Genomic DNA, 25574 nt, shown 5'->3' with positions numbered 1-25574 from the left:
AGTCCAGTACTATAGCACCACACCAGAAGTCCAAATGAGCAGTAGGTACATATTTTTTTCTCCAGTAAAAGGTACATATTTTTTCCCCAGTAAAAATTTACAGTGTTCCATCACTTTAAATTTTGAAAAGCAATGACTATCACCTTTAGAAGAGCAAGACTCAATGTGGGGCTGGAGTCTAAGATTTTAAACAGACTGAAGAGCTTGGAAGTTCTGGGCAGTGTCCCTGTATTGGAAACTCTACTCATTTCTGTTTGACCAGATATTTCTAGTTGTTGATTGGGCTTTGTGAATCCATAGGTCCTTTCCAGCCTCATGAGTACCTTGCACCAAAGTGACTCAAAGATTCCTGCCATGACCAGTGTTTTGACCTTGTCTAAATCTTAAATGAAAAGGAAGAGCTGTTTTCAGTTTAACTGAAAGGAGTGTTTAGTTCCTGCTAAGGACATTTCATGGCATCTGCATTCTAACTTGGGACATAAATCAAATTTTGAGACTCAGCGATACTAGTATTCAATATACTTCAAAAGTGATTTGCTTAGAGATAATGTGCCTTTTAGTGTTTTAAGAGGAAACACTTTCGCCTTCAAGAAGATGCCTTTTAAATTTGAGGATGATTTTAGTCATTAGAAAACAGTACCAAAGATATTATTACCTGCTTCTTTCAGGAAGGTAGAACTAGCATACATACGTTTTAATTTCCTGGCAGATCTTGGAAATAAATGGAAGTGAACAAATATTAAAATCATGTCCAGGATATTTCTGGAGAGAGAGAGAGAGAGAGAGAAAGAGTTGTTTAGTCCAAGGAATGGTTCCCTACTTCTAGGGTTGCTTTCTCTTCTGTTGACACCGTAGTCTGCATTTCTGGACCTTGGTCTTCTAGATTCGGTCCCCATTTTATTGATCCAATTTACCTTTGGTTCCTGTACCCAAATTCTATATAAGTCCCAGATGTCTTATTCCTGCTGGTTCCTCAGTCTGGAAGGTTCCTCCCTCGACCCTCTTGTCTTCACCCAGGCAGCTACTCCCTCACTTTCCATCCCTTCCTAAGTATGGCTGGTCCACCTTAATTCATTCTACTTTGACAATAACGTTATTCTCCCTCATTCTACTAAAATGCTTTGAAAGAGGTCTTGGAAATAATCATATTTTAAAGTAAAAGTAGTCCATCTTTGTTGTTGTTTTGAAGTGCTGTCAAGTGGGTTCCCATAGCAAACCTATATAGGGTTTCCAAGGAGCAGCTGGTGAGCTTGAACTGCCAACCTTGTGGTTCAAACTGACTTTGTAGTTCAGTGAATTAACCACAGCACCATACCAAGATTCCATTCTATTATTGTGTAAAATAAAGACTAAAGGAAGAAACCTATCTAGAGCTTGGGAAGAAAGAAATTCCCTTCCCATTGGAGCAGAAGAGATGTACCAATAAACTTCTAAAGTTTTGGAAGCAAAAGGCTTTCATATGTGGGTTCTCTAAAATTTTAGATGTTTGACAAAAACGATGTGTTTCCACTCAACAGTGCTTTTAGGAAGAATGTGCTTTCCATGATGCTTTCTTCAAATGAAAGAAAATGAAGACAACAGGGTAGGAATTTATCCATGAAGGAAAAGATACAGTTGAAATTTGCCAGCAAATGGAACCACTTTGAGGTAATTTAGAGGCGCTGACAGTGTTTTGACCCTGGCAAAGGACACTCAGCAACCTTTTCAGAATGTAAACAAGACATTGAAAGATCTTGGAGATTGATGCTTTGCTTTCTAGGACCAGAGGAACAATCATGAATAGGCTCCTCATCTATATTGCAAAGTATGGAGACAGAAGAAGAGATCCTCACAGAGCTTATAGTTTAGTGAGGAATCTAGGTGGGCATCTCAGGCCTCAACACATCCAGTGATGTATGAAGTGGTCCAGGGATTTGCAAGGTTCTCTACAAACCCCATGGAAGATGCAGGGGGTGACCTAGATGTCAAGTAGGAAAAAGCCAGGAGGGAAGGAAGATAAAGATGCTCTGAGACTCTGTGTCTCAAAGTGCAGTCCGTGGACTTGAAGAAGCACAAATTCTTGGGCTTTACCTCATTTCTACGGAATCAAAATCTCTGGAGTCCCCACTAAAGTCTGAGAACCACTGGTCTAGGACCTGGCTACTCAAAGCACAACTATAAACTATTAACATGGGTGCCACCTGGGAGCTTGTTAGAAATGCTGAGTCCCAGGCCCCAACCCAAGCCTACTGAATCGAATCTGCATTGTAACAAGATCCTCAGGTTGTTTGGAGAAATGGCTCTAGGCAGTGGAAATGTTTATGCAGTGCTGTGGAAATCTGAGGTTTGGTATCTTAGGGGACCTCCAAACAATTTGACAAGACTAGACTAGAGAATCATGGGAGTACAGTGAACTGAGGAAGGAAGGAGCCATTTCAACAAGCCTACAATGCAGCTGCTTGCTTCTCCTGAGGATGGCGGCATCCTTGAAGGAGTTACGCAGAGAAATCTCATTTGTGTTTCAGAAAGCTATCTGTGGGGTGGCAGGATGGCTAGGGGAGAGGAGAGCTTGAAATGGGGCAGAAAGATTCCTTAGCAGATAGAGACCTTGAGGCCCAATTCCAGGGTTCCTAACCATAGCACTATTGACATTTGATGAGGGATAACTTGGTTAGTAGTCCTTGGGAGTCCTGGTATGTCACTGTGGTCTAATGCATCAGACTGCAAAATCATTTGAACTGCAAGGTTGGCGGTTCAAGCTCACCAGCTGCTCCTTGGAAACCCTAAACAGGGTCTCTATGGGTTGGAATTGACTTGACGGCACTTCACAACAACAGTCCATGGTGGTGCAAATGGTTAAGCACTTTGAAAGCTAGGTGGTTTGAACCCACCCAGAGGTTTGCAAGAAAGTCCTGATGATCTGCTTTCAAAAGGTCACGACCTTGAAAGCCCTATGGAGCAGTTCTATTCTTCACACACCGGTTCCCCACGTGTCAGAATCAACTCAATGGCAACTTTTTTCTTTCTTGTGGGGCTCCTCTGTAATGTAGGGTGTGGAGCAGCATCCCTGGTCTATACCCACTACATAGCACGAAAATGGCTGCAGACATTGTCCAATATCCCCTGGAGGACAAAATCAGCATTAGTTTAGAATCACTGTGGTAAAACTGGGGGTGAATGATGAAAAGAAGAAGGGTGTTTAGAAAGTTGAATCCAGAGACTCGGTAACTGATTGAGACCTTGGATTCTAGACACATAATAACACCAGGACCAGCACAAAATGATACAACAGTGGGTGTAGTTTGGAAGTATAGATAGTCACCTTCTGAGAGCCAGAGTTAGCCATCAGGTTACAATGTTTATATTATACTTTAAAAATATATATATATTTGCTTTAGTCTGAAAGTTTTGGTATAATTAACCTAATGGCAAAGTTGATTTTAACACTGACGATAACCAATACATTTTAAAAAATGATATGAACAGCTTTATAATTACTCTGCGAGAGGTACAATAGACGAAAATTTTATAATCACACAGCTGCTCATTTTCAAAGTTCAGCCTGAAGGCTGCAGCTGTCTTTAATAGTCATTGTGCAAAAAATGGGGCAAGGAGATGGGCAGCAGATGATGCAGCTTTCCCATGTCCTCCCTCCCCAACCTCCCAAACTCTTCCTATTTAGATCGAAACTTTGATGATCTGATGTTTTTATCATACAGTGTAGGACCTGGCTACTCAAAGCACAACTATAAACTATTAACATCATCCTCTTTTACCAATTTGTTTGTGAATCCGAACTGAAATGAACACGGCAGCATTGCAGAAGTCCTTACTTGTGTGTTTGACAGCCACTTTCTTCCCATTTGCACTTGGCTAGACAGAGTCAAATTGTGGGCTGTTATTAACTCAGCAATAGATTTAAAATATCGCATCTGGCTGCATCTAATCCATCTCAAATGAAAGTCTCCAGTCTGACTGTCTCTGGGGAAAGCAGCCAGGCAGCGTCTTAGGTTTTCAATCTATTTACCATCTCTGGGTGTCTCACACATCCGCATATCAAATGATTACAGGGCCCAAAACAAGGCTTGAATAAAAAATGGGGTGAATAGGGTAAATAGAAGGTTAACAGAGAGCAGAGGCACTCTTCTGTAGACAGACAACCAGAAGATGAATTTCTATATGGTGAAGTACTCGTCAACCCTCTCAGTGTATTAGTATTAAAAACAAACCAGTTGTTAAATCAACTCTGACTCATGGCGACCACATGTGTTTCAGAGTAGCACTGTGCTCCGTAGGCTTTTCAATGGCTTATTTGGGGGATGGGGAGTAGATCACCAGACCTTTCTTCCAAGGCATCCCTGGGTGGACTTAAACCTCCAACCTTTTGGTTAGCAGCTGAGCATGTTAACCCAGGGATGCCGTGTGGGGTATTGCCTGAAAATCGGCAGTATTTAAAAATTCCCCAGATGACTCTACAGATCAGCACATGACTATGAACTGTGCGTTATTCCAATACCCATGTAGCCTAGGAGCGATCAACAGTGGAAAGAGTATGAAACTTGGAAATAGGCAGATCTGGATGTAAGTGATAGATTTCTCACTGAGTAGTTGTGGAGTCCTGGTGTGGAGCTGTAGGATAATGCACTGGGCCATCAAATAGATTTGGACTTCAAGTTCAGAGGTTCCAACTCAACAGCAGCTCATTGGAAACCCTATACAGAGTTGCTATGCATTGGAATTGACTCAATGGCATTTAGCAAAGAAAAAAACCAAACAGCTGTAGAAGTGGATAAATTATTTAATCTCAGTCTTCTTTTCTGTAATATGGAATTGATAACAAAAACACTGCAACTAAGGTTCGCAGGGGTTCAGTGGGAGAGCGATAAATAGTATTGTATGCTCAACCTTGGAAAAACAGAGTTCTGTGATATAGAAACTGAGGCATGGCTTGAATGGGTAAAAGAGGGGAGATAATGTTAAGCTTAACTGTCTAATGAATCTTGGTTTCCCTTGCCTTCTATTGTAAAATAGACTCTTGATGGGGAGAGAAAGGAATAGTCAGAAGCATCACTATAGAAAGCTTATAAGTCTATTTTCAGCCTATAACTGATTGGAATACCTAAAAGAGGGCTAGAACTTGCCCAATGAAACAGACTTCTTGCAGAGCCTTTGCATTGTATAAAATGGTAGACGGACTCCTGATCTCCATCCAGAATCTTCTGAGGTGGGAAATTTCCACTTGAAAAGACAAGCAGACCTGCTTGGAGCAGCTAAAGGAACATAGATACTTCTTGAAAGAAAAGCCAGCAGGAAAAATCAAAACAGTAATGCCAGTATGGCAGCATGATTGACTACTGTAAGAACAAGCAAGTTGTTCATAGGGAGCCATCAAGGCAAGCAATCAAGTCCCCTCAGGGCAAATCCCCTTCCAAGACTGAAATTCAAAGGGAATATATGAGCAGGCATGTAATCTGGCTGGTGATCACATTGGTCTATCAATAAAGGGAAGTGGGGGGAAAACCAGCAAAGAAGCTGTGAGGTTAAGTTCGACCACGTTCAATAGACTCCTGTCAACCTGGATCGCGACCTGGGTGGCCAGGTGTATAGCAAGACTTGGGGACTCCTGAGCCCATGGATAGGGACATAGTCACAGAGGACTACAGTGAAAAGTAAAGTATTCAGCTGATGTGAAATGAGGGGAGATGTACAACAACACCCATACTTGCTGATAGTATCCATTTGACCTAGCTTCAATGGCTGGATGATCAGAACTCGACTAGAGGAAGAAAGAAGAGGAAAAAGAGTGTAATCTGCTACATTTTGATGAACTTGACCTATACTTATGGATGTAGTAGCTTAAAAGAGGGAACATATCTTTCCAGCAAGGATCATTTCTACCCCTTCTGTACACAGGGTTGACAGGGATGGGCAACTTAGACATTGCCTACCCAAAATGGGGAGGGGAGCAACAAAGGCACGAAGTGACTGGCTTACAAGTTTGCAAAGGGAGCTTAGTTTCAGAGGGTATGGGGGAAGGTAGAATATTCACTGAGTGGTTTCCAACCTGTCTAGATGGGACTGGTGAAAGGAGATGGGGATAAGACTCTTGTGGTTCAATAGTGAATGATTGCTATCAGGACTGATTGTGAATGTTGCAAATGTAAAGGTAAACATTTTGTAACAAAAGGAGGGGAGTGGTTGATCTTGTAGTCCAGGAGCAGAGGACCCTGGGACCATCAAGGAAGAAGAGTGGAGTGCGGGACCCTATCCAGAGAAGCAGCCGTGCCATAGATGGAGGCAGAGACGATGAGGAGGAGAGATGGAGCGGCTGGGGACTCTAGACTCAAGGAGGGAGAGGGGCTGTGTGCTGGCGGCCAGGGGGCTGGCGTGGAGGTTGTTTGAATGGTTCTATATTCCTGTATGCTTTGGTGTACATCCAAAAAACAAAAACAGAGGGTTTGGAAGTAAATGCTGTTGAATGATGATGCATGGAGGGGACTGAAATCATTGCAATGAAACAAAATACGATAGGATGTAAAGTTGGTGCTCCATGTAAACTATCAGTCAATTCACAATAAAAACTTATAAAACAAAAGAAAGAAAAAAGTTTATTAGTGGTTAGCAGGAGCTTGGGAAGGAGGGACTGGAAGATGTTGCCTAAAGGATATTGAGTTTCTGTTTGAGGTGATGACTAAATTTTGGAAATGGGTAGTGGTGATTCTTGTAAAATATGGTGACTGTGATTAATATTTCAGAGTTATTGTTGTTGTTGTGTGCTGCGGAGTCGGCTCCGACCCATAGCGACCCTGTACAGGGTTTCCGAGGCTGTAAATCTTTACAGGAGCAGAAAGCCTCATCTTTCTCCCATGGAACAGCTGGTAGTTTCGAACTGATGACCTTGCTGTCCGCAGCCCAATTCGTAACCACTATGTTGTTGTTGTTGTTGTTGTCAGGTGCCATCGAGTCAGAACCGACTCATAGCGACCCTATGCACAGCAGAACGAAACAATGTTCGATCCTGGGCCAACCTCACTACCGCTGCTACACCTGAGTCCATCAATGATGCCACCTGGCTGATCCATCTCGTTGGGGGTCTTCCTCTTTTTCTCTGACCTTCCACCCTACCCAGCATGACATCCTTCTCCAGCGATTGTTTCCTCCGGACAATATGTCCAAAGTAGGAGAGACGAAGTTTAGCCATCCTGGCCTCCAAGGAGCACTCTGGCTGCACTTCTTCCAAAACAGATTTATTGGTTCTTTTGTCAGTCCACGGCACTTTCAGTATTCTCCTCCAACACCACAACTCAAAGGCATCAGTTCTTCTACAATCCTCCTTATTCATTGTCCAGCTTTCGCATCCATATAGTACACCACTATAGTACACTTAAAATGGCAAAATTTTTGTTATATATATTTTATCTCAATATAATAATTGAGAACATATGAAACAAAACAAAATGAAAAACACTGCATCTATTTTTGTAGGGGTTTTGGTGAGAATTAGGTAAGATGATCCTATAGCTCAGGTACTGCAAACCCTTATTAGATGCTCTGTTCCCTGTTAGCTATAGTAAAAGTCTTTGCAAAGAGTCCCTCACAGCTTCATGGAAGCTGAGCTCTTCTCTTGAATATTTTGTTTCCTTTGAGGTACTTGTTGTTGGTAAGTGCCGTCAAGTCGGTTCCGACCCATAGCGACCCTGGATAGGGTTTCCAAGGAGCAGCTGGTGAGCTTGAACCACCAACCTTACAGTTCAAATGGCTTTGCAGTCTGGTGCATTAACCCACAGCGCCACACCAGGATTTATATTTCCCCAATCTGGATACTCCACGTCTGGCAGACTGTGTTGCAGTAATATGCAACCTAGTGTGGAATTTAGGTTGTGCAAACAGCTCATATAGAGGTTGAGTCCACCCAGAGAAATTTGGGGAGAAATGGCTGACAATCTACTTCCGAAAATAGAAAGAAAAAAAAAAATCAGCTATTAAAAACCCAATGGAGCATAATTCTGCTCTGACACACATGGGATGTCTCCATGAGTTGGAGTCAAGTTGATAACACTATGGAAAAGAAGTGTTTCTTTTTGATTTCTGCCCGAGTCTGTGGTTTCCTCAGCCATCACAGCTGAATTAATTGCTGCCAGGATTTTTGAGCCTTTTTCACAGCCGCTTATTTGCATTCCTGAGATATTTTTTCCTTGATCATTTTAATCTGGAAAGTAAATAAATTGGGGAGGTTTTTGAAGAGTTTTTTTATTTTTAATTGTTGAATTGTCTGGTAAGATTTTTTCTTTCTTTCTTTCTTCTTTTTCTCTCAAGGAATTATTGGAATCCTGCCCCACGAATTAAGCTTGTAATGCTGGTGACAGAAATAAAAAAAATCATAAAATCCTAATTAGCCTTTGAATGAATGCCAAGGCAGTTAGTGCTAGTGAAGTAAACAATGCCCAGAGAATAAAGTTTTGAGATTCACATTGAGGAGAATGAAAGGGGAATCAAGTCATTTTTCATTTCTGCTCAGATCTCGATTGTGGTCAAGGGTTTCATGTGCTGCTCCCTTTCTTGTTCAAAGACTTAAGCAGATTAACTGAACTGAGTCCCGTTGGCCTTTAATTATTTTACTGAATTAAATAATGATTGGCAAGGCAAACATCGTGATCTAGTAATTGGTTGTTTAGAATTTTCCAGTATATTGCCATTCAACATGTATTTCTTTACACATAAAAATCTCTATGTCTTCCATGAGTAGGTCATGAGATAAAATATTGTTGTTCATTGTTGTTGTTGTTAAGTGATGCCAAGTTGGTTCCAACCCATAGTGACCCTGCATAAGGTTTCTAAGGAGTGAATGGTGAGCTTGAACCACCAACTTTGCAGTTAAAACTGCTTTGCAATCTGGCGCATTAACCCACAGCACCACAACAGGCCACCTATAGCATCATACATACACTAAAAAGTGTTCAATGTTTATCTGAAATAAAATCTAACTAGGCATCTTGTATTTTTATTTGCTAAATCAGGCAATCCTAACAATGAAGGATTTTCACCCCCTGACATCCATGTTTCCAAATCAGTAATACCTTCCACGCATTGCATCGGGATGAGTGATGAGTTTGACCAGCAGAGAAAAGCCAAGGACAAGGTTTATGCCCTCTCGGTTCTGACAAATGAACGCTTCCTTCCTGGCAGGGGTTTTAGTATCTGTTGAGAATGATGCTGTTCATTAAAGGTCTGCTTTTCTGATTTATTTTCGATTGTGGCTGATTTGCAGTAGGATGTAAGTAAATTCATGACTCTGGAATAATTTATTTGAACTAAACATCGTATCTGTTGAACAAAATCATCATTACAGAAAGGACAAAGGAGAGGAGAGGAATAATACTTGTGATTTTGTTTTCTTTCTTTTTTTGTGGTGATGAATACATACATAACAAATCACAGACCAACTCAACAATATCTACATGTGCAATTCTATGACTTCGATTATATTCTTCAACGTGCACAACCCCTCTGTCTCCCTGCTTATGAATCATTCCAGTGAATGGAGATGTTATCACTAACATTTACTGATACCAGGTGCTTTGCACACATTATCTCACTTGATCCTCACATGAATTTGTAAGCCAGGCACTGTTATTGCCCCTTTTTATAGCATAGAAAACTGAGGCTCACAGAGATTGGGCACTTTGCTGAAGGTCACATTTCTATTAAGTGGAGGAGCAGAAGAATGTAGTCTCCAAAATATTCTACTGGAGAACAGTGGTTCCCCATCAAGGGTGATTTTGTCCCCTTGGGACATTTGGCAGTATCAGGAGACATTTTTGGTAGTCTCTTTGGATGTGGTGGATGATGCTCCTGGAATCTAAATAGTGGAGAGAGAGGTGTTGCTAAGCATCCTACAAATACACAGAGTAGCTTCAATTGTAAACAATCATTCAGTCCAAAATGTCAACCCTGCTACAGAAAACATGGCAAGAGAAGAAAGGGGGAAGGATCTTATGTTACCATTTCAGAATGAACATCGGCATGGCCCTTGGCTTTTGGGGTGTGAAAACAGGACCAGTTAGAGGGAAGTAGACCAAAGGAAAGGCTGGCATTTTGCAGGCCAATTGCTTACCAGAATCTGGGGTTTCTTGATAATGTTTCTTGCCTTCTTTAGTGTAAATTTCCAGGTTGCCTACAAAAGCAAAGTTAGACATTGTGAACCACTGTGTCCCATTTTTTTCTTTCCATGTCTATTCTAATGCTAGGGTTTTTAAAGTCGTTAAATTGGCAATAAGGAGATTAATTCATAAATTTGTAATAAAATAATTCACAAGAAGGCAATTCCATGTTAATAACACCTTTATTAAGGACTTAACTCTCTGCCAGACAGTGTGCTGAGTGTTTTATACACATGATCCTATTTAATCCTCACAACAGCTTTGAGGGTATGACCATTTGACAGATGAGAAAATTAAGATGCTGAGAAGTTACAACACTGGCCCATGATCACATATCTAGTGTCTGTTAGAGATGCAATTTGAATGCCTGCCATCCTAATTGCTAGGCTACACAGATTTCCCTAAGTAACTTCTACGTGTGTCCAAAAGTTATCGCCAGCTGGAAAGTGCTAACAGGCATCTTCAGTGAGTCATGCTCAGTAGCATGAGGTCATGCTACCATGTACGATGGCTGACTACCAGCCATGTAAGAATTCACCTCTCATTCACCTTCTCTTCTCATTAAATGTCCCTGTTCTCATGAAACCATTTCTAGAGCAACTAAATGCCTCTGCCAAGTTCACATTGCAAGTTAAAGAGTTAGTTAATGAGGCTTTCTGCTCCCACAAAGGTTTTTAAAGCCTTAGAAACCCTATACAGGGCCAACTGCGGCTGTACAGAATTGATAACAACAACAACATAGTTACAAAAAAGGAGCCATGGTGGAACTTTGGGTTAGACATTGTACTGTTAAATGCAAGATCAGCAGTTCAAACACATGGGCCGCTCCACTGGAGAAAGATGAGGTTTTCTGCTCTCATAAAGATTTACAGCGAAAAAGAGGAAGACCCTCAACAAGATGGACTGACACGGTGATACAACAATTGGCTCAAGCATAACAATTGTGAAGGAGGTACAGGACTGGACAGTGTTGCATTCTGTTGTTCCTAGGGTCACTAAGAGTTGGAACTGACTTCATGGCACCTAACAACAACAACGACCCAAGAAGGGTTTGGAGTCAGGGTGAGGCACTGTAGGATAAGCATAGGATTACTAACCTCAAGGTCAGCAGCTCAGGCCCACAATCCCCTCCTTGGAAACCTCATACAGGGTTGCTATGAGTTGGAACCAACTTAACAGCACTTAACCACAAAAAGAAGGGTTTAACATTTTCCTGACCTTGGGAAACATGATGATAAATTTTTCTAGCTTTCAGCCTCACAGCTATGCTGTCCAGTACATTTTTTTTTTTTAATGTATTGATCATCATCTCAGAAATCCACAGATTTTGCCAAGTTTCCATAGCTTTACCACATATGACAGTTATTACTTTAACACTTTCCAGAGTGGCTTCACATACAGATTACTGAGTTTCCTTTTTCTAGATGTACCATATTATTGATTCATTAACATTGAACTTACAGTTAGTAGAACTATAGCTCATGCATGCATGAAGCTATCTAATATATATATATATATATTTGCTGTTGTTGTTAAGTACCGTGGAGTTGGTTCCTTCCAACTCATAGCAACCCTTTACTGGATTTCCAAGGCTGTAAATCTTTACGGGAGCAGAAAGCCTCATCTTTCTCCTGTGGAACAGCTGGTAGTTTCAAACTGCTGACCTTGTGGTTTGCAGCCTGATTCGTAACCATTATGCTACCAGAGCTCTCTCTCTCTCTCTACATATATATATCTATATCTTTTTGAGCTCCATATATATCTTTTTAAGGCATATCACAGCCTTCTTGGACATACAAATACTGGACAACACTAACCCTACCTTTGAGGGCCAGTGAAATCACCAACAAAAACCACAAAAATACGGCACTGAGTAAATTGAATAAAGGACGCTTGTTTACAGTATGGGAGTTGTAACAAGAAGGCAGAACATCACTTTTTTCAAAATCAAGTGGAAATGTGCTTATCAGGCAACTTAAGTTGGTAGCCATTCTGTGCATGTCTTTGAACTTGAAAGTGCCACAGTGTTGATTTTAGAGACACAGTGGCTTTTGTGAGTTGGCGTGATAGTTAAGGTTTTGTGTTAAGTTAACTGGGCCAGAATTCTCAGAGGTTTGGTAGTTGGGTTGTAGCCATCTTCCATGATGTGACTTGCTGTGATAAACCAATAAGAGGATTATGGGAGATTCCCAGGGATGTGGCCTGCAACACCTTTATTTTATAAGAGATTAAAAGAGAGAGACTTAAGCTGAGAAAGCAGGCCCTACTACCACCAAGATAGGAGCTCAAGGAGTGGAATGCGTCCTTTGAGCCTGGGATCCCTGCACTGTGAGACTCCTAGATCCTAGCAGATGGATGTCAAGGTGTATGGAAATCTCCAAGGAATATGGGGACTACTTTAAGATACTGAAAGGTCAACAGAAAGAAAGCATTCTCTTAGAGCTGGTACCCTGAATTTGGACTTCTAGTCACTAAACTGTAAGAGAATAAATTTCTGGTTTTTGGAAAGTCATCCCCTTGTGGTATTTCTGTTATAACAGCATTGGAGAACTAAGATAGTACGTGAATTCACCAATGTGGAATAGGCAAATAATGAGACTCTACTGTAACTGTTACCGCTCTCACCTGCAAAGAGTTTAGCATTTAATGGGTGAAAAAAGTCATGTACAAGTATGAGTTTATTAAAATAAGAATTGTAAAGAATATAGAGAAAGGGAAAGCTGTACTGGGGGAAAACAACAGAAGAGAGCAATTGAGGAGCATTGGGAGGAAGAGACCCTTGAGTTGAGCTGACCACAGGACTAAGATTTCAGCAGGCAGAGGTGGATGGAAGGGAAAGAATATTTTAGGCAGTTGTTGTGATGTGTCATGGAGTCGGTTCCGACTCATAGCGACCCTGTACAGGGTTTCTGAGGCTGTAAATCATTACAGGAACAGAAAGCCTCATCTTTCTCCCATGGAACAGTTGATAGTTTCAAACTGCTGACCATGAGATTCGCAGCCCGATTCAGAACTCCTTATTTTAGGCAGAGGGGGCATCATAAGTAAGGGTTTGCAATGAAGTGAATATTTCAGACTTTCCAGCTACATGAATGGAAAGAAGAAGAGAAACCCTGGGGAAGGGGATGATAGCTAAAGAATAGAAGGTCTTAAATGTCATGACAAAAGTTTGGTCTTTATCCCAAAGGTAGATATTGAACATGGCATTTTTTGAGCAGAAGTCAGGGTCAGTGACAAGAGTTAGGGAAATTAAAATTGCAAAAAGATCAAACATTACTTTCTCCCATAGTTACTATTCAAAATGTACTCTTAACAGTAAGGTGGTGGTGGTATGCCATTGAGTTGATTCCAACTCTATGTGGTTGTTAGGTGCCATTGAGTCAGTACTGACTCATAGCGACCTTATGCACAGCAGAATGAAACACTGCCCTATCCTGGGCCAACCTCACTACTGTTGCCACACTGGAGCCCATTGATGCTACCATTTTGGTAATCCATCTTGCTGGGGCTCTTCCTCTTTTTCTCTGACCCTCCACCCTACCAAACATGATATCTTTCTTCAGCAACTGGTCCCTCCTGGCAATATGTCTGAAGTATGAGAGACAAAGTTTGGTCATCCTGGCCTCCAAGGAGCACTCATAGCATCCCTGTAAAGGTTTTCTGAGGCTGTAAATCTTTATGGGAGCAGAAAGCCATATCTTTTTCTCTCACAGTAGCTGGTAGATTTGAATTGCTGATCTTGTGATTAGCAACCCAACACATAACCACTATGCTATGTTACCAGGACTCCTTTTATAAGTGCAGAGAAGAATCTAGATCAAGTCCTACTGTTGCCACGCCTCCTCCCTTTCAGAAGTAAAGTGTGGAAAAGTGAATTTACTTGTCTTAGTGGCCTGGTGTGGTGCTGTGGGTTAATGAGGTGGACTGCAAAGTCAGTTTGAACTACAAGCAAGTTCAGCGATTCAAACTCACCAACCGCTCCTTGGAAACCCTATACAGGGTTGCTATTGGTCAGAACCGACTCTACGGCACTTAACAACAACCACAAGTGACAAGTAAATCCTAGTGTGGCCGAAGGATCAGAACTGGACTTTGAATCATAAGGTTGGCAGTTCAAACCTACCAACTGCTCCTTGGAAACTCTGTACAGGGTCGCTGTGAGTCAGAACTGACTCAATGGCACTTAGCAACAATAACAGCAATGACAAACACAGAGGGCAAATTTCAAGCAATGTAAACAATTAAAATAATTGTTGGCAATTTTATGTTGCCTTTGTTTCTAAAGTATGAGGCTTACTCTTAATTTTTCTTGAAAATGAGCACTTCAGAATGGAAAACGTCATTCCAATGAGTGGCTGGAGAAGAAGTTAGGAGATAGGTTGTGAGTTGGATAGAAAATGCTCTGGTTGGAAGCCAAAATGATGCTTATGACTCAACTAAAGCAACCATCTGCAGTGTAAGCAGATTCTCTGTCAATAAGGATGTGTTTGGTTCAGGGAGTACCCATTGGATCCTGCAATTTGTTATTGTCAAATCTTTACAAATTCTTGTTGCTTTCTCCCTTGGGTTATCATGTTTCATTATTTCAACTTCAAATCCCATCCAGGGTTTAATTATTTTATACCTTCAAAAGGAGCCCATTACACAGACTCATAGAGATGAAAACCCTCAGTCTGGGGCTTATGAGCCAAAGAACAGTGGATATATATATATATCTTCAATTAAGAACTTGGAAACTGGCCAAAGGCATCATGAAATGGTGTCTTAACAGTCTACAAAGGAGAAAGGGGTCACCCTTCTCTTGATCATTAGAATACACAGTTGCATATACCTACTGTGGCTCATGAAAACACTTTTGTCTAGAATGGTTCATCCAAAGCAGAGCAAGCCTGAAATCTTCAGATAAGAGGAGAGGTTTAGTGATTATTAACTACTTTCATTCTCCAGGGCAATAGTAGTTCCCAACCCTTGTCTTAGCAGTTTGGATGATGAAGATCAAGGGCCAATGGCTCATAGCTATCAGTTTCTTGGTCAAAGGGATTCACTGGTAGGGATTGTGCTGTGCCAAACATTAGCCAGGAGGCCTGGTGTGGTGCTATAGGATAAGCACTGTGCTACTAACCACAAGGTTGGTGGTTCAAACCCACTCATAACTACACAGAGTTGTTATGAGTCAGAACTGACTTGACAGAACTTAACAAAAAACAACAACATGCATTAGCAAAATGGGAGCCTTAAGTAAAAGGAAGTTTCTATTGTTGTTGTTGCTAAGTGTCTTCGAGTAGGGTCTGACTCATAATGAACCGGTATATGAGTAGCTGGTGGGTTTCAACCTACAACCTTGCAGTTAGCAATCCAGTGCTTATCTTATAGTGCCACACTAGGATTCTAAAAGGAAAGACATTGTTGTTGATATTAAGTGTTGCTGAGTCAGTTCCAACTTATAAACAAGCATGCTGTATAGGGTTTCTGAGGAGCTGCTGATGGATTTGAACCACTGGCCTTGCAGTTAGCAGTTTATTGCTTATAATATAGCACCTCATCAGGAGTACAGAAGGAAGAATGTTGCTTAATAAATTTAGGAATTTGAATGTGGCTGTAATGTCTATCTTCCATGAAGACCTTTGCTGTTGTTATTAAGTGCCATCGAGTCGGTTCCGACTTGCAACAACCCTATGTAGGGTTTCTGAGAGCAGCTGATAGGTTTGAACTGCTGATCTTGTGGTTAGCAGTCCAGTGGTTATCCTAAAGTGCCACCCCAGCAGACCTTTATTTATCACTAAATCAGGGTCTCTAAAGTTCTTCAGACATATTGTCAGGAGGGACCAGTCTCTGGAGAAGGATATCATGTTTGCTAAGGTGGAGGATCAGAGAAAAAGAGGAAGACCCCCAGTGAGATGGATTGGCAAAGCCGCAACATCAATGGGCTTAAGCGTGGCAACAATTGTGAGGCTGGCTCAGGACCGGGCAGTGTTTCGTTCTGTTGTACATAGGGTTGCTATGAGTTGATACTAGTACCTAACAAAAACAGCAGTTATTTTCCAGGAGTCCTGGTGTGGCATTGTAGGATAAGCACTGGACTTCTAACCACAAGGTTGGAAATTCAACTTTACCACCCACTCCATGGATACCCTCTACAAGATCACATGAATCAGAATCAACTTGACAGCACTTAACAGCAACATCATAGTTATTCCCCATCAAATTTGAACATGAGCATGTTTGCAGTTTTAAATCCTGGCTTCTTCAGTATAGTAGCCTTCAACACGTTGTTTAAACACCTGAGTCTCAGTTTCCTTGTCTGTAAAATGGGGATGATAGTAGCGTTGGTGTGAGCATTAAGCAAAATAGTACTTGTTCTATTGCAAAAGTTGGAAACAAAGAGGAAGGATCCAGTAGTTGAAAATATGGCCTTGGTGATGGAAGTGATACTGGAAATTGCCTGAGAGAATTTTGCAAGACAAGTGACATTCATTGGAAATATCATTTTAAAACAACATAAAAGGTAGCTATACACATAGACCTCACCAGGTGGAATACACAGAGGTCAAATTGATTACATCTGTAGGAAGAGATCAAGAAGAAGCTCCTTATCATCAGCCAAAACAAGGCCAAGGGCAGAGTGTGGAACTGACCATCAATTGCTCATATTCAAATATAGACTAAAGCTGAAGAAAATTAAAACAAGTCCATGAGAGCCAAAATATGACCTTGAATATATCCCACCTGAATAGAGACCATTTCAAGAACAGATTTGATGCATTAGACACTAAACACCAAAGGCCTGAAGAGTTGTGGAATGACATCAAGATCATCATACAGGAAGAAAGCAAAAGGTCACTAATAAAGTAGGGAAGAAAGAAAAGACCAAAATGGATATTATAAAGACTCTGAAACTTGGTCTTTGGCACAGCGAAGCTAAAGCAAATGGAAGAAATGATGAAGTAAAAGAACTGAACAGAAAAACTTAAAGAACAGCTCAAGAAGACAAAATCAAGTATTGTAATGAAAAGTGCAAAGACCTGGACTTGAAAAACCGAAAAGGAAGAGCACAGTCAGCATTTCTCAAGCTGAAAGAACTGAACTAAAAATTTAAGCCTAGACTTGAAATGCTAAAGGATTCTATGGGGAAAATACTGAATGATGCAGAAAGCATCAATAGAAGATGGGAGGAATACACAGAGTGAGTCACTGTGCCAAAAAGAAGTGGTCGATGTCCACCCAGTTCAAGAGGTAACATATGATCAAGAACCTATGGCACTGAAGGATGAAGTCCAAGATGCATTGAAGCCATTGCACAAGGCTCCAGGAACTGATAGAATATAAACGGAAATCTTTCAACAAACTGATGCACCCTGGAAGCACTCACTTTTCTAAACCAAGATATTTGGAAGATCAACTGATTGGAAGAGGTTAATATTTGTGTCTATTTCAAAGAGAGGTGGCCCAATAGAATGCAGAAATCATCAAACATTATCATTAAAAATATCACATGCAAGTCAAATTTTGCTGAAAAAAAATGTCAAAATCTTTGCAACAGTACATTGGCAGGGAGCTCCAGATATTTAAGCTGAAATTTGAAGAGGACATGGAACTAGGGATATCACTGCTGATGTCAGATAGATCTTAGCAGAAAGCAGAGAATACCAGAAAGATATGTACTTGTCCTTTATTGACAATGCAACGTTTTGGACTGTGTGGATCATGACAAACTGTGGATAACATTGGGAAGAATGAATATGTCAAAGCACTTAATTATGCTCATGAGGAACCTGCACATAGACCAAGAGGCAGTGGTTTAAATAGAACAAGGAACACTGAGTGGTTTAAAATCAGGAAAAGTATGCATCAGGATTGTATCCTTTCACCATACTTATTAATGTGTATGCTGAGAAAATAATATGAGAAGCTGGGTTATATGAAGAAGAAGGTGGTATCAGGATTGGAGGAAGACTCATTAATAATGCATTAATATATATGCAGATGATAACTTATTAATATATATGCAGATGATACTACCTTGCTTCCTGGAAGTGAAGAGTATTTAAAATTCTTACTGCTAAAGATGGAAGACTACTATCTTATTATGGACTGAACCTCAATGTAAAGCAAACAAAAATCCTCACAACTGGACCAATAAATTGTTGTTGTTAAGTCCCTTCAAGTTGGATCTGACTCATAGCGACCCTGCATAGGGTTTCCAAGGAGTGACTTGTGAGCTTGAACCACCAACCTTGTGGCTCAAACCGATCTTACAGTTCATTGCATTAACCCACAGCACCGCACCAGACCTCCAGACCAATAAATAGCATCATCATCAATGGAGAAAATACTGAAGCTGTTAAAGACTTCATTTTGCTTGGTTCCATAGTCAACAGTCATGGAAGTAGCAGTCAAAAAATCAAATGATGCATTGAATTAGGCAAATATGCTACAAAAGACCTCTTTCAAGTGTTAAAGAACAAAGAGATTAGTTTGAGGACTTAAGTGCACCTGACCCAAACCATGGGATCTTCATTAACGTCACATGCATGTGAAAGTTGGACAATGAATATGGAAGGGCATAGAATTGATGCATTTGCATTAAGCTGTTGAAGAAGACTCTTTAAACTACCAGGGGCTGCCAGAAGAACAAACAAATCTGTGTTGGAAGAAGTGCAGCCAGAATGCTCCTTAGAAATCAGGATTGTTGTTGTTGTCAGGTGCCATTGAGTCGGAACCTACTCATAGCGACCCCATGCACAGCAGAACGAAACAATGTCCGATCCTGGGCCAACCTCATTACCGCTGCCATACTTGATGCCATCAATGATGCCACCTGGCTGATCCATCTCATTGGGGGTCTTCCTCTTTTTCTCTGACCCTCCATCTTACCCAGCGTGACATCCTTCTCCAGCGACTATTCCCTCCTGACAATATGTCCAAAGTATGAGAGACGAAGCTTAGCCATCCTGGCCTACAAGGAACACTCTGGCTGCACTTCTTCCAAAACAGATTTATTGGTTCTTTTGGCAGTCCATGGCACTAGAAATCAGGATGGCAACACTTTATTTGAACATGCTATCAGGAGGGATCAGCCCCTGGAAAAGGATATCATTCTTGGTAAAGTGGAAGGCTAGAAAAAAGAAGAAAACCCCCAACAAGATGGATTGGCACAGTGGCAGCAGTAATAGACTCAAATGCAATACCAATTGTAAGGAGCCATCCTTAAACAGGGCCAGGCAGCGATAATTTTCTGTTGTGCATTGGGTTGCTATAGTTGGACCTGACAGGATGGCACCTAAGAACAGTACTGAGAAAGTACTTCGAATAAAAATCTACTGCTGGTGAGTTGGTTCTGGCTGATAGCAACTTTATAGGATGGGGTAGAACTGCTCCCTAAGGTTTCCAGAGCTTCAAATGCGGCTGAGTGTTTTCACCATTATCCCAGCAAGGCTCTGGACTAAGCACTGTTGTTGTTGAAGGTACCATCAAGTCAGTTCTGATTCATAGTGACCGTGTATAGGGTTTCCGAGGAGCCCCGCGTGGGTTTGAACTGCCAGCCTTGTGGTTCACAGTGCCTACCATGACAGTACTAAGCATGACCTTAGTGTTAACTACAATTGCTATTGTTGTTTCAGACTACATTACCCATGACGTTGTTGTTGCTAGATGCTGTTGCGTTGGTTCTGACTCATATTCACCGTACGCACACAGAATGAAGCATAGCCCTGTCCTGCGAGATCCTCATTGTTGTTACATTTGAGTTCATTGCTGCTGCCGCTGTTTCAATCCATTTTGTTGGGGGTCTTCCTCTTTTCTTCGACCCATCATTTTACCAAGCATGATGCCCTTTTCCAGGGAATGGTCCCTCCTGATAATATTTCCAATATTTAGGAGACCAAGTATAGCCATCCTGGCTTCTAAAGAATATTCTGACTACTTCTTCCAAGACAGATTGTTTGTTCTTCTGATAGTGAGGGGTACTTTTAATATTCTTCTACAACATCATAACTCAAATGCATCAATTCTTCTCAGGCCTTCAAGTTCATTGTCCAACTTACATATTGCTATAGTTAGTGCTCCGTGTGAATTTGACTAGACCAGGATTTCAAATGGTTTACCAGTTCTTAAGTGCCGTCAAGTCAGTTCCAACCCATAGTGACCTTGTATAGAATTTCTGAGGACCAGCTGGTGAGCTTGAACCACCAACCTTGCAGTTCAAACAGCTTTACAGTCTGGCTCATTAACCCATAGTGCCACACCAGGACTCTGGTTAAGATGCACTTATACCCATTGTGATGAAACCTAACACAGGCATAGTTAACTCTATTATGAGTGGCTATGAGCAACCAATCAATGAAGCGATGCTTCCTTAGGGGTGTCGCCTGTTCCCAGTTTAATGGGCATGCAGGAAAGGCTGTCTTGCACTGAGGACCTGGGCCTCTGCAATGATAAGCCATTTCCTTGATAATTAGCTTCTTTCAATATAGATACACATACATATGTTTCACAGATTTTGCATCTCTATAAAAGTCTAGTCTTTCTGTGGTACCAAGAGAGTGGGGTTCTAGAGAAACAAAATCACAAGGATGAGTTATCTAAATTGATTCTTAAGTCTGGCTAATTTTAAAGGCACTGATATAGAGTGGAGATATGTCTGACCTCCACTGCATAAGAATCAGCCTTGGGCTGATTTTGAGTTTGGTCCTCTTTTCTCCTTGTGGAGTCAGAGAAAGTTAGACGTGGTCCCCACTTGATTTAAGCAGCTGGCTTCAGAAGTGGGATTCATTGCAGTGGCTCCAGACTCATGAAAGTATGAGGTGTTGTAAGAGAAAGAACCAAGAGGCATGAGAAGTGAAATTTTTGAATTTTAGGTGGTTAGTTTGCAATGAAGTCATTGGTCTTGCAAAAGTTTATCATGAAATATCTAGTATTGTTTCTATCACTAAGGCCATGTTTTCCAACTACTGATCCTTCCTCTTTGTTTCAAACCTTTGCATTCCAACCACCAGTAGTTATCAATACATCTTGATTGCATATTTGATCAATTTCAGATTGAAGAAGTTGGTAGAATACTTCTATTTCATCATCACTGCCTAGTGGCTGGTATGTAAATTTAAATAAAACTGTGTTAACTGGTCTTCTTTAAGACATCTGAATATTATCCTATCACAGACAATGTTGTACTTCAAGATAAATCTTGAAATGTTCTTTTTGATGATGAATGTAATGGCATTCCTCCTCAATTTGTCATTCCTGGCATGGTAAACCATGTGATTGTCAGATTTTAAATGTCCAATATTAGTCCATTTCTGTTCATTAATGCCTAGGATATTCATTTTTATGCCTTACATATCATTTTTGACAACTTCCAAGATTCATACTTTGTACATTCCATGTTTCTATTATTTAATAGATGTTTACAGCTATTTCTCCTTATTTTGAGTTGTGCCCCATCAGCAATTGAAGGTCCTGAAGCTTACTCCATTTGGATCATCATGGTCTAATCTGCGTTGAGGAGGCAGCTGTTCCCCAGTCATATTTTCAGTGCCTTCCAACCTGAAAGGCTCATCTTCCAGCACCATATCTGACAATATTCTGATGCTATTGATCATTTTTAAGTATTCAATATTCTGATACTATTTGAGAGTGCTACACTGCTATTCATAAGGTTTTCAGTGACTACCTATTCAGAAGTATTCCATCTCTCCTTCTTCCTAGTCTGTCTTAGTCTAGAAACACAGCTGAAACTTGTCCATCCTGGGTGACCCTGCTGATATTTAAAATACACATTGCATAGCTTTCAGAATCACAGCAACCTACAAGCCACAGCACTATGACAAACTGACAGATGAGTGGTGGACAGGGTTGACAGCCCATTCAATTTAGACATTTACTGTCAAATTGGGGGGCTATAAAAGCATGAAGTGTCTGGCTTACAAGCTTTCATGGATGTGCTTAGTTTTAGAATGAGGGGATAATGGAGAATCCCCAGTGACTAGTTTTCCTCTTTTCTGAATGGTTCTGGTAAAAGGAGGTGGGGAGTGATGCTGATAGGATTTTATGATTTCAATTGTGAGTAATTGTTAGTAGGATTAATTGTGATTGACAAAATTAATTTTAGAAGATGTGTAACTAAAATGGGAGAGTAGTTATCTTTTGTTTCAGAAACCGATGATCTCAGGACCATCATTAAGGAAGAGCATGAGTACAGCATGCGATCCCTAACTGGAAAACCATCGACTGTAAAGAAGACAGCAGAGGCGGTGACATGGAGAGACAGAGCAGACCATGGACTGAGTAAGGCTGCATGTCTGTGGCCGGGAGGCTGGCTTGCAGAATGTGCACTTTGGACATTTAAATGAATATTTTTTGTTTTGTTTTGCTTTGTATGCATGCATCAAATATTTTTGCTTTGTTCCTTTCTGACATGTAAGATGTAAATGGGGCCAGTGCATTTTTGATTGTACATGTTTTAAGGAGCTCTGGTAGCATAGTGGTTATGAATCGGGCTGTGAACTGCAAGGTCAGCAGTTCAAAACTACCAGCAGCTCCACAGGAGAAAGATGAGGCTTTCTGCTCCTGTAAAGATTTACAGCCTCAGAAACCCTGTTCAGGGTCGCTATGGGTCGGAACTGATTCAATGGCACATAACAACAACAACATGTTTTATTTATATCATGTTCAGTGCAAGTGTGACTTCACAATTTTCTTTATTTAGAGATTATGCATATTATTTATAGGTATCAACTTGACTAAACAAAGATTTCCAGTGGTTTAGCAGTTGAGATAAGGAACTCTGGTAATGTAGTGGTTACGAGTCAGGCTGCTAATCTCAAGGTCAGCAGTTTGAAACTACCAGCCGTTCTGTGGAAGAAAGATAAGGCTTTCTACTCCTGTAATGATTTACAGCCTCAGAAACCCTATACAGGGTTGTTGTGAGTCTAAATTCATATGCTGCCAAAAGGAGATGCCAGTGGTTTGAGCCCACTCACCACTCTGCAGGAGAAAGATGAGGCTTTCTGCTCCCACAAAGATTTATAGCGTCAGAAACCCTATACAGGGTTGCTATGAGACAGAATTGACTCAATGGCATTTAACAACATCATGGAGAACAAAAATCACCATTCATTCACAGCCATTTCCTTGTGCAATTAATTTTTCCACCCATTCATTCCACAGAGAACTCATTGAGTGTCTATGTTATGTTATGAAGTATATGTTCGGGAGATAACAGTGAAAGACACATACTCCTTCTTATCAAGCATTTTATAACCTGGGAGTGAAGATTGACAGCCACCTTAGAAGGGGAGACAGCTTCTTAGAAGGTGAGACATCCATGTTGAGATCTGAAGGATAAGATGAGCAGGAACTAGAAGGCAAAAACTGTGTGTGTGTGGGGGGGGGGGCAGGGGGTGAAGTGGAAACTGTGATGTGTGACTCAGATGCTCCTTCAGGACCAAAGGACTTACTACCCATTGCTGGGGGGACAACACTGCTGTCTGCCCATTGTGGCTGAGGACAGCTGCTCTGTCCATATTTATGCTGACCTTCCTGGGATCACCCACGTCCAATGACTAATATTGGGGGATCAAGACCTGGGCCCCTCTCCTCAGCTGGGAACAACTCTGAAGCTTCATCACTGAGCAATTTCTCCCTTTGCCCAGTTCTGCTTCCTTTCCCCCCTAATAAGTGCTGAACCCTTGAGCATATCGTAGTAAAGTCTTCTGTGTTAATTTGGCCTCAGAGAGCACAGCCTAGAACAACCAGGAGAGGTGTTTTGCATGCAGATGGAGCAGCGTGTGCACAGCTAGCCAAGTTTTGCACACCAAGCACCCGGATGTGCATTGATATGGTGGGAGCCTGCAGCGTGTGGATGGAAGGAAAGGCTGGAGAAGTAACAGGGATGAGAACATGAAGGGCCTGTTCCCTGCTAAGAAGTTTAAACTCCATCTTTAAGGCATTGGAACCAGCTGGGAAATTCTTGTCTTTAGAGATTCTCTAACTTCAGTTGGTGGCCCAGAACAGAACTCATGGACCAGAGGGAAGGAATCCACCATCGAATAGGACACATGAATAAATGACTCATGATTTTTTTCTAACACTGGACAGAAAATAAGGAAGACCGTAGAAGAATTGATGCTTTTGAGTTATGGTGTTGGAGGAGAATACTGAAAGTGCCATGGGCTGCCAAAAGAATCAACAGATCTATGTTGGAAGAAGTGCAGCCAGAGTGCTCCTTAGAGGCCAATATGGCCAAACTTTGTCTCTCATTCTTCGGACATATTGTCAGGAGAGCCCAGTCGCTGAAGAAGGATCTCATGTTTGGTAAGGTGGAGGGAGGATCAGAGAAAAAGAGGCAGGCTCCCAGTGAGATGGATTGGCAAAATGGCAGCATCAATGGGCTCAAATGTGGCAACAATTGTGACATTGGCCCAGGATTGGGCAGTGTTTTGTTCTGTTGTGCATAGGGTCGCTATGAGTCAGTACCTCCTCGATGGCATTTAACAACAACAACAAAGAGACTATGATTTGATGTCATTGCTGTGTTTATGGTGAGACTCTAGTTGTGATGTATTATAATAAATACAACAGTAAAAAGAAACAATCTATCATTTACTGAATGTTTACCATTTGTTATACCCAGAACTAACAGCTTTTCATCATTTTCTCATCTAATCCTAGCCACAACCCTATTGCATTAGTTACATTTACCCCTATTTTATAGCTGAGGTAAACTGAGGCTTACCTTGAACAGATAACTTTCTCAAAGTCACAGATTAATACTTACATATATAAGATTCAATTTAGACCTGCTTGGCCCAGAACCCTGGTTTGTTGCTTTGATTCAGGAAATGTTAATAGATGTGTGTGAAATGGGCTAGAAAGAAATGTGCTATTTTTTTTTGTTTTTTAAATTTAAAAAGTTTGGGAAATCATGAACTAATTCCCTCTCTGGGAGAATCACAATACATACATTGAGCCATTTTGTGATAAAGAATACTATTTACATTGTTAAGTTCCATCGAGTCAGTTCTGACTCATAGCAAACCAATATAGGGTTTCCAAGGAGCGGCTGGTGAGTTTGAACCATCAACTGTGTGGTTTTAGAAGTCCAGTACTTATCCTGTAGCACCATGTCAGGACTATTTAGATAGTCATTTTTTAAAACAGAATGCTTCAGCATGGTACATAACATTATACTGACTACTCTCAGGAAACATGTTACAGATCTAGTATATAGAAGATGCTCAGAAACTGAAAAGTTCACATGCAATTTTAAGAAATTTGGTGAGTTGGGCAAGGCATACTCACTAATTGAGCTATCTCAGGTCCTTCGTTGTTAAAGAATTGAATTCTGGTACATTTACTTGTGAAAGAAATAAAGAAAAGTGTCTTTAGGCATGGATTTCTATAGTGAACAGTTTTTAGTAATGGAGTTCTGCATCAATT

General features: G+C 41.0%; 1 protein-coding gene across 1 annotated transcript in view; it reads right to left on the bottom strand.

Annotated features, from left to right (window-relative positions):
* Window positions 1-25574, bottom strand: part of AOAH (acyloxyacyl hydrolase (neutrophil)) — a 308932-nt gene that overhangs the window by 173319 nt on the left and 110039 nt on the right. Inside the window, exons 6-7 of the mRNA XM_006832268.1 lie at window positions 10094-10153; window positions 692-762 (exon numbers count right to left, since the gene is read on the bottom strand). Coding sequence (XP_006832331.1) covers window positions 692-762; window positions 10094-10153 — 131 coding nt within the window. The remainder of the gene's footprint in view (window positions 1-691; window positions 763-10093; window positions 10154-25574) is intronic.

This window comes from Chrysochloris asiatica, unplaced genomic scaffold (assembly GCF_000296735.1).
Source record: "Chrysochloris asiatica unplaced genomic scaffold, ChrAsi1.0 scaffold00006, whole genome shotgun sequence".
Lineage (NCBI taxonomy): Eukaryota > Metazoa > Chordata > Mammalia > Afrosoricida > Chrysochloridae > Chrysochloris > Chrysochloris asiatica.
Note: the sequence above shows the minus strand (reverse complement) of the source record. Positions and strands in the feature narration are given on the sequence as shown.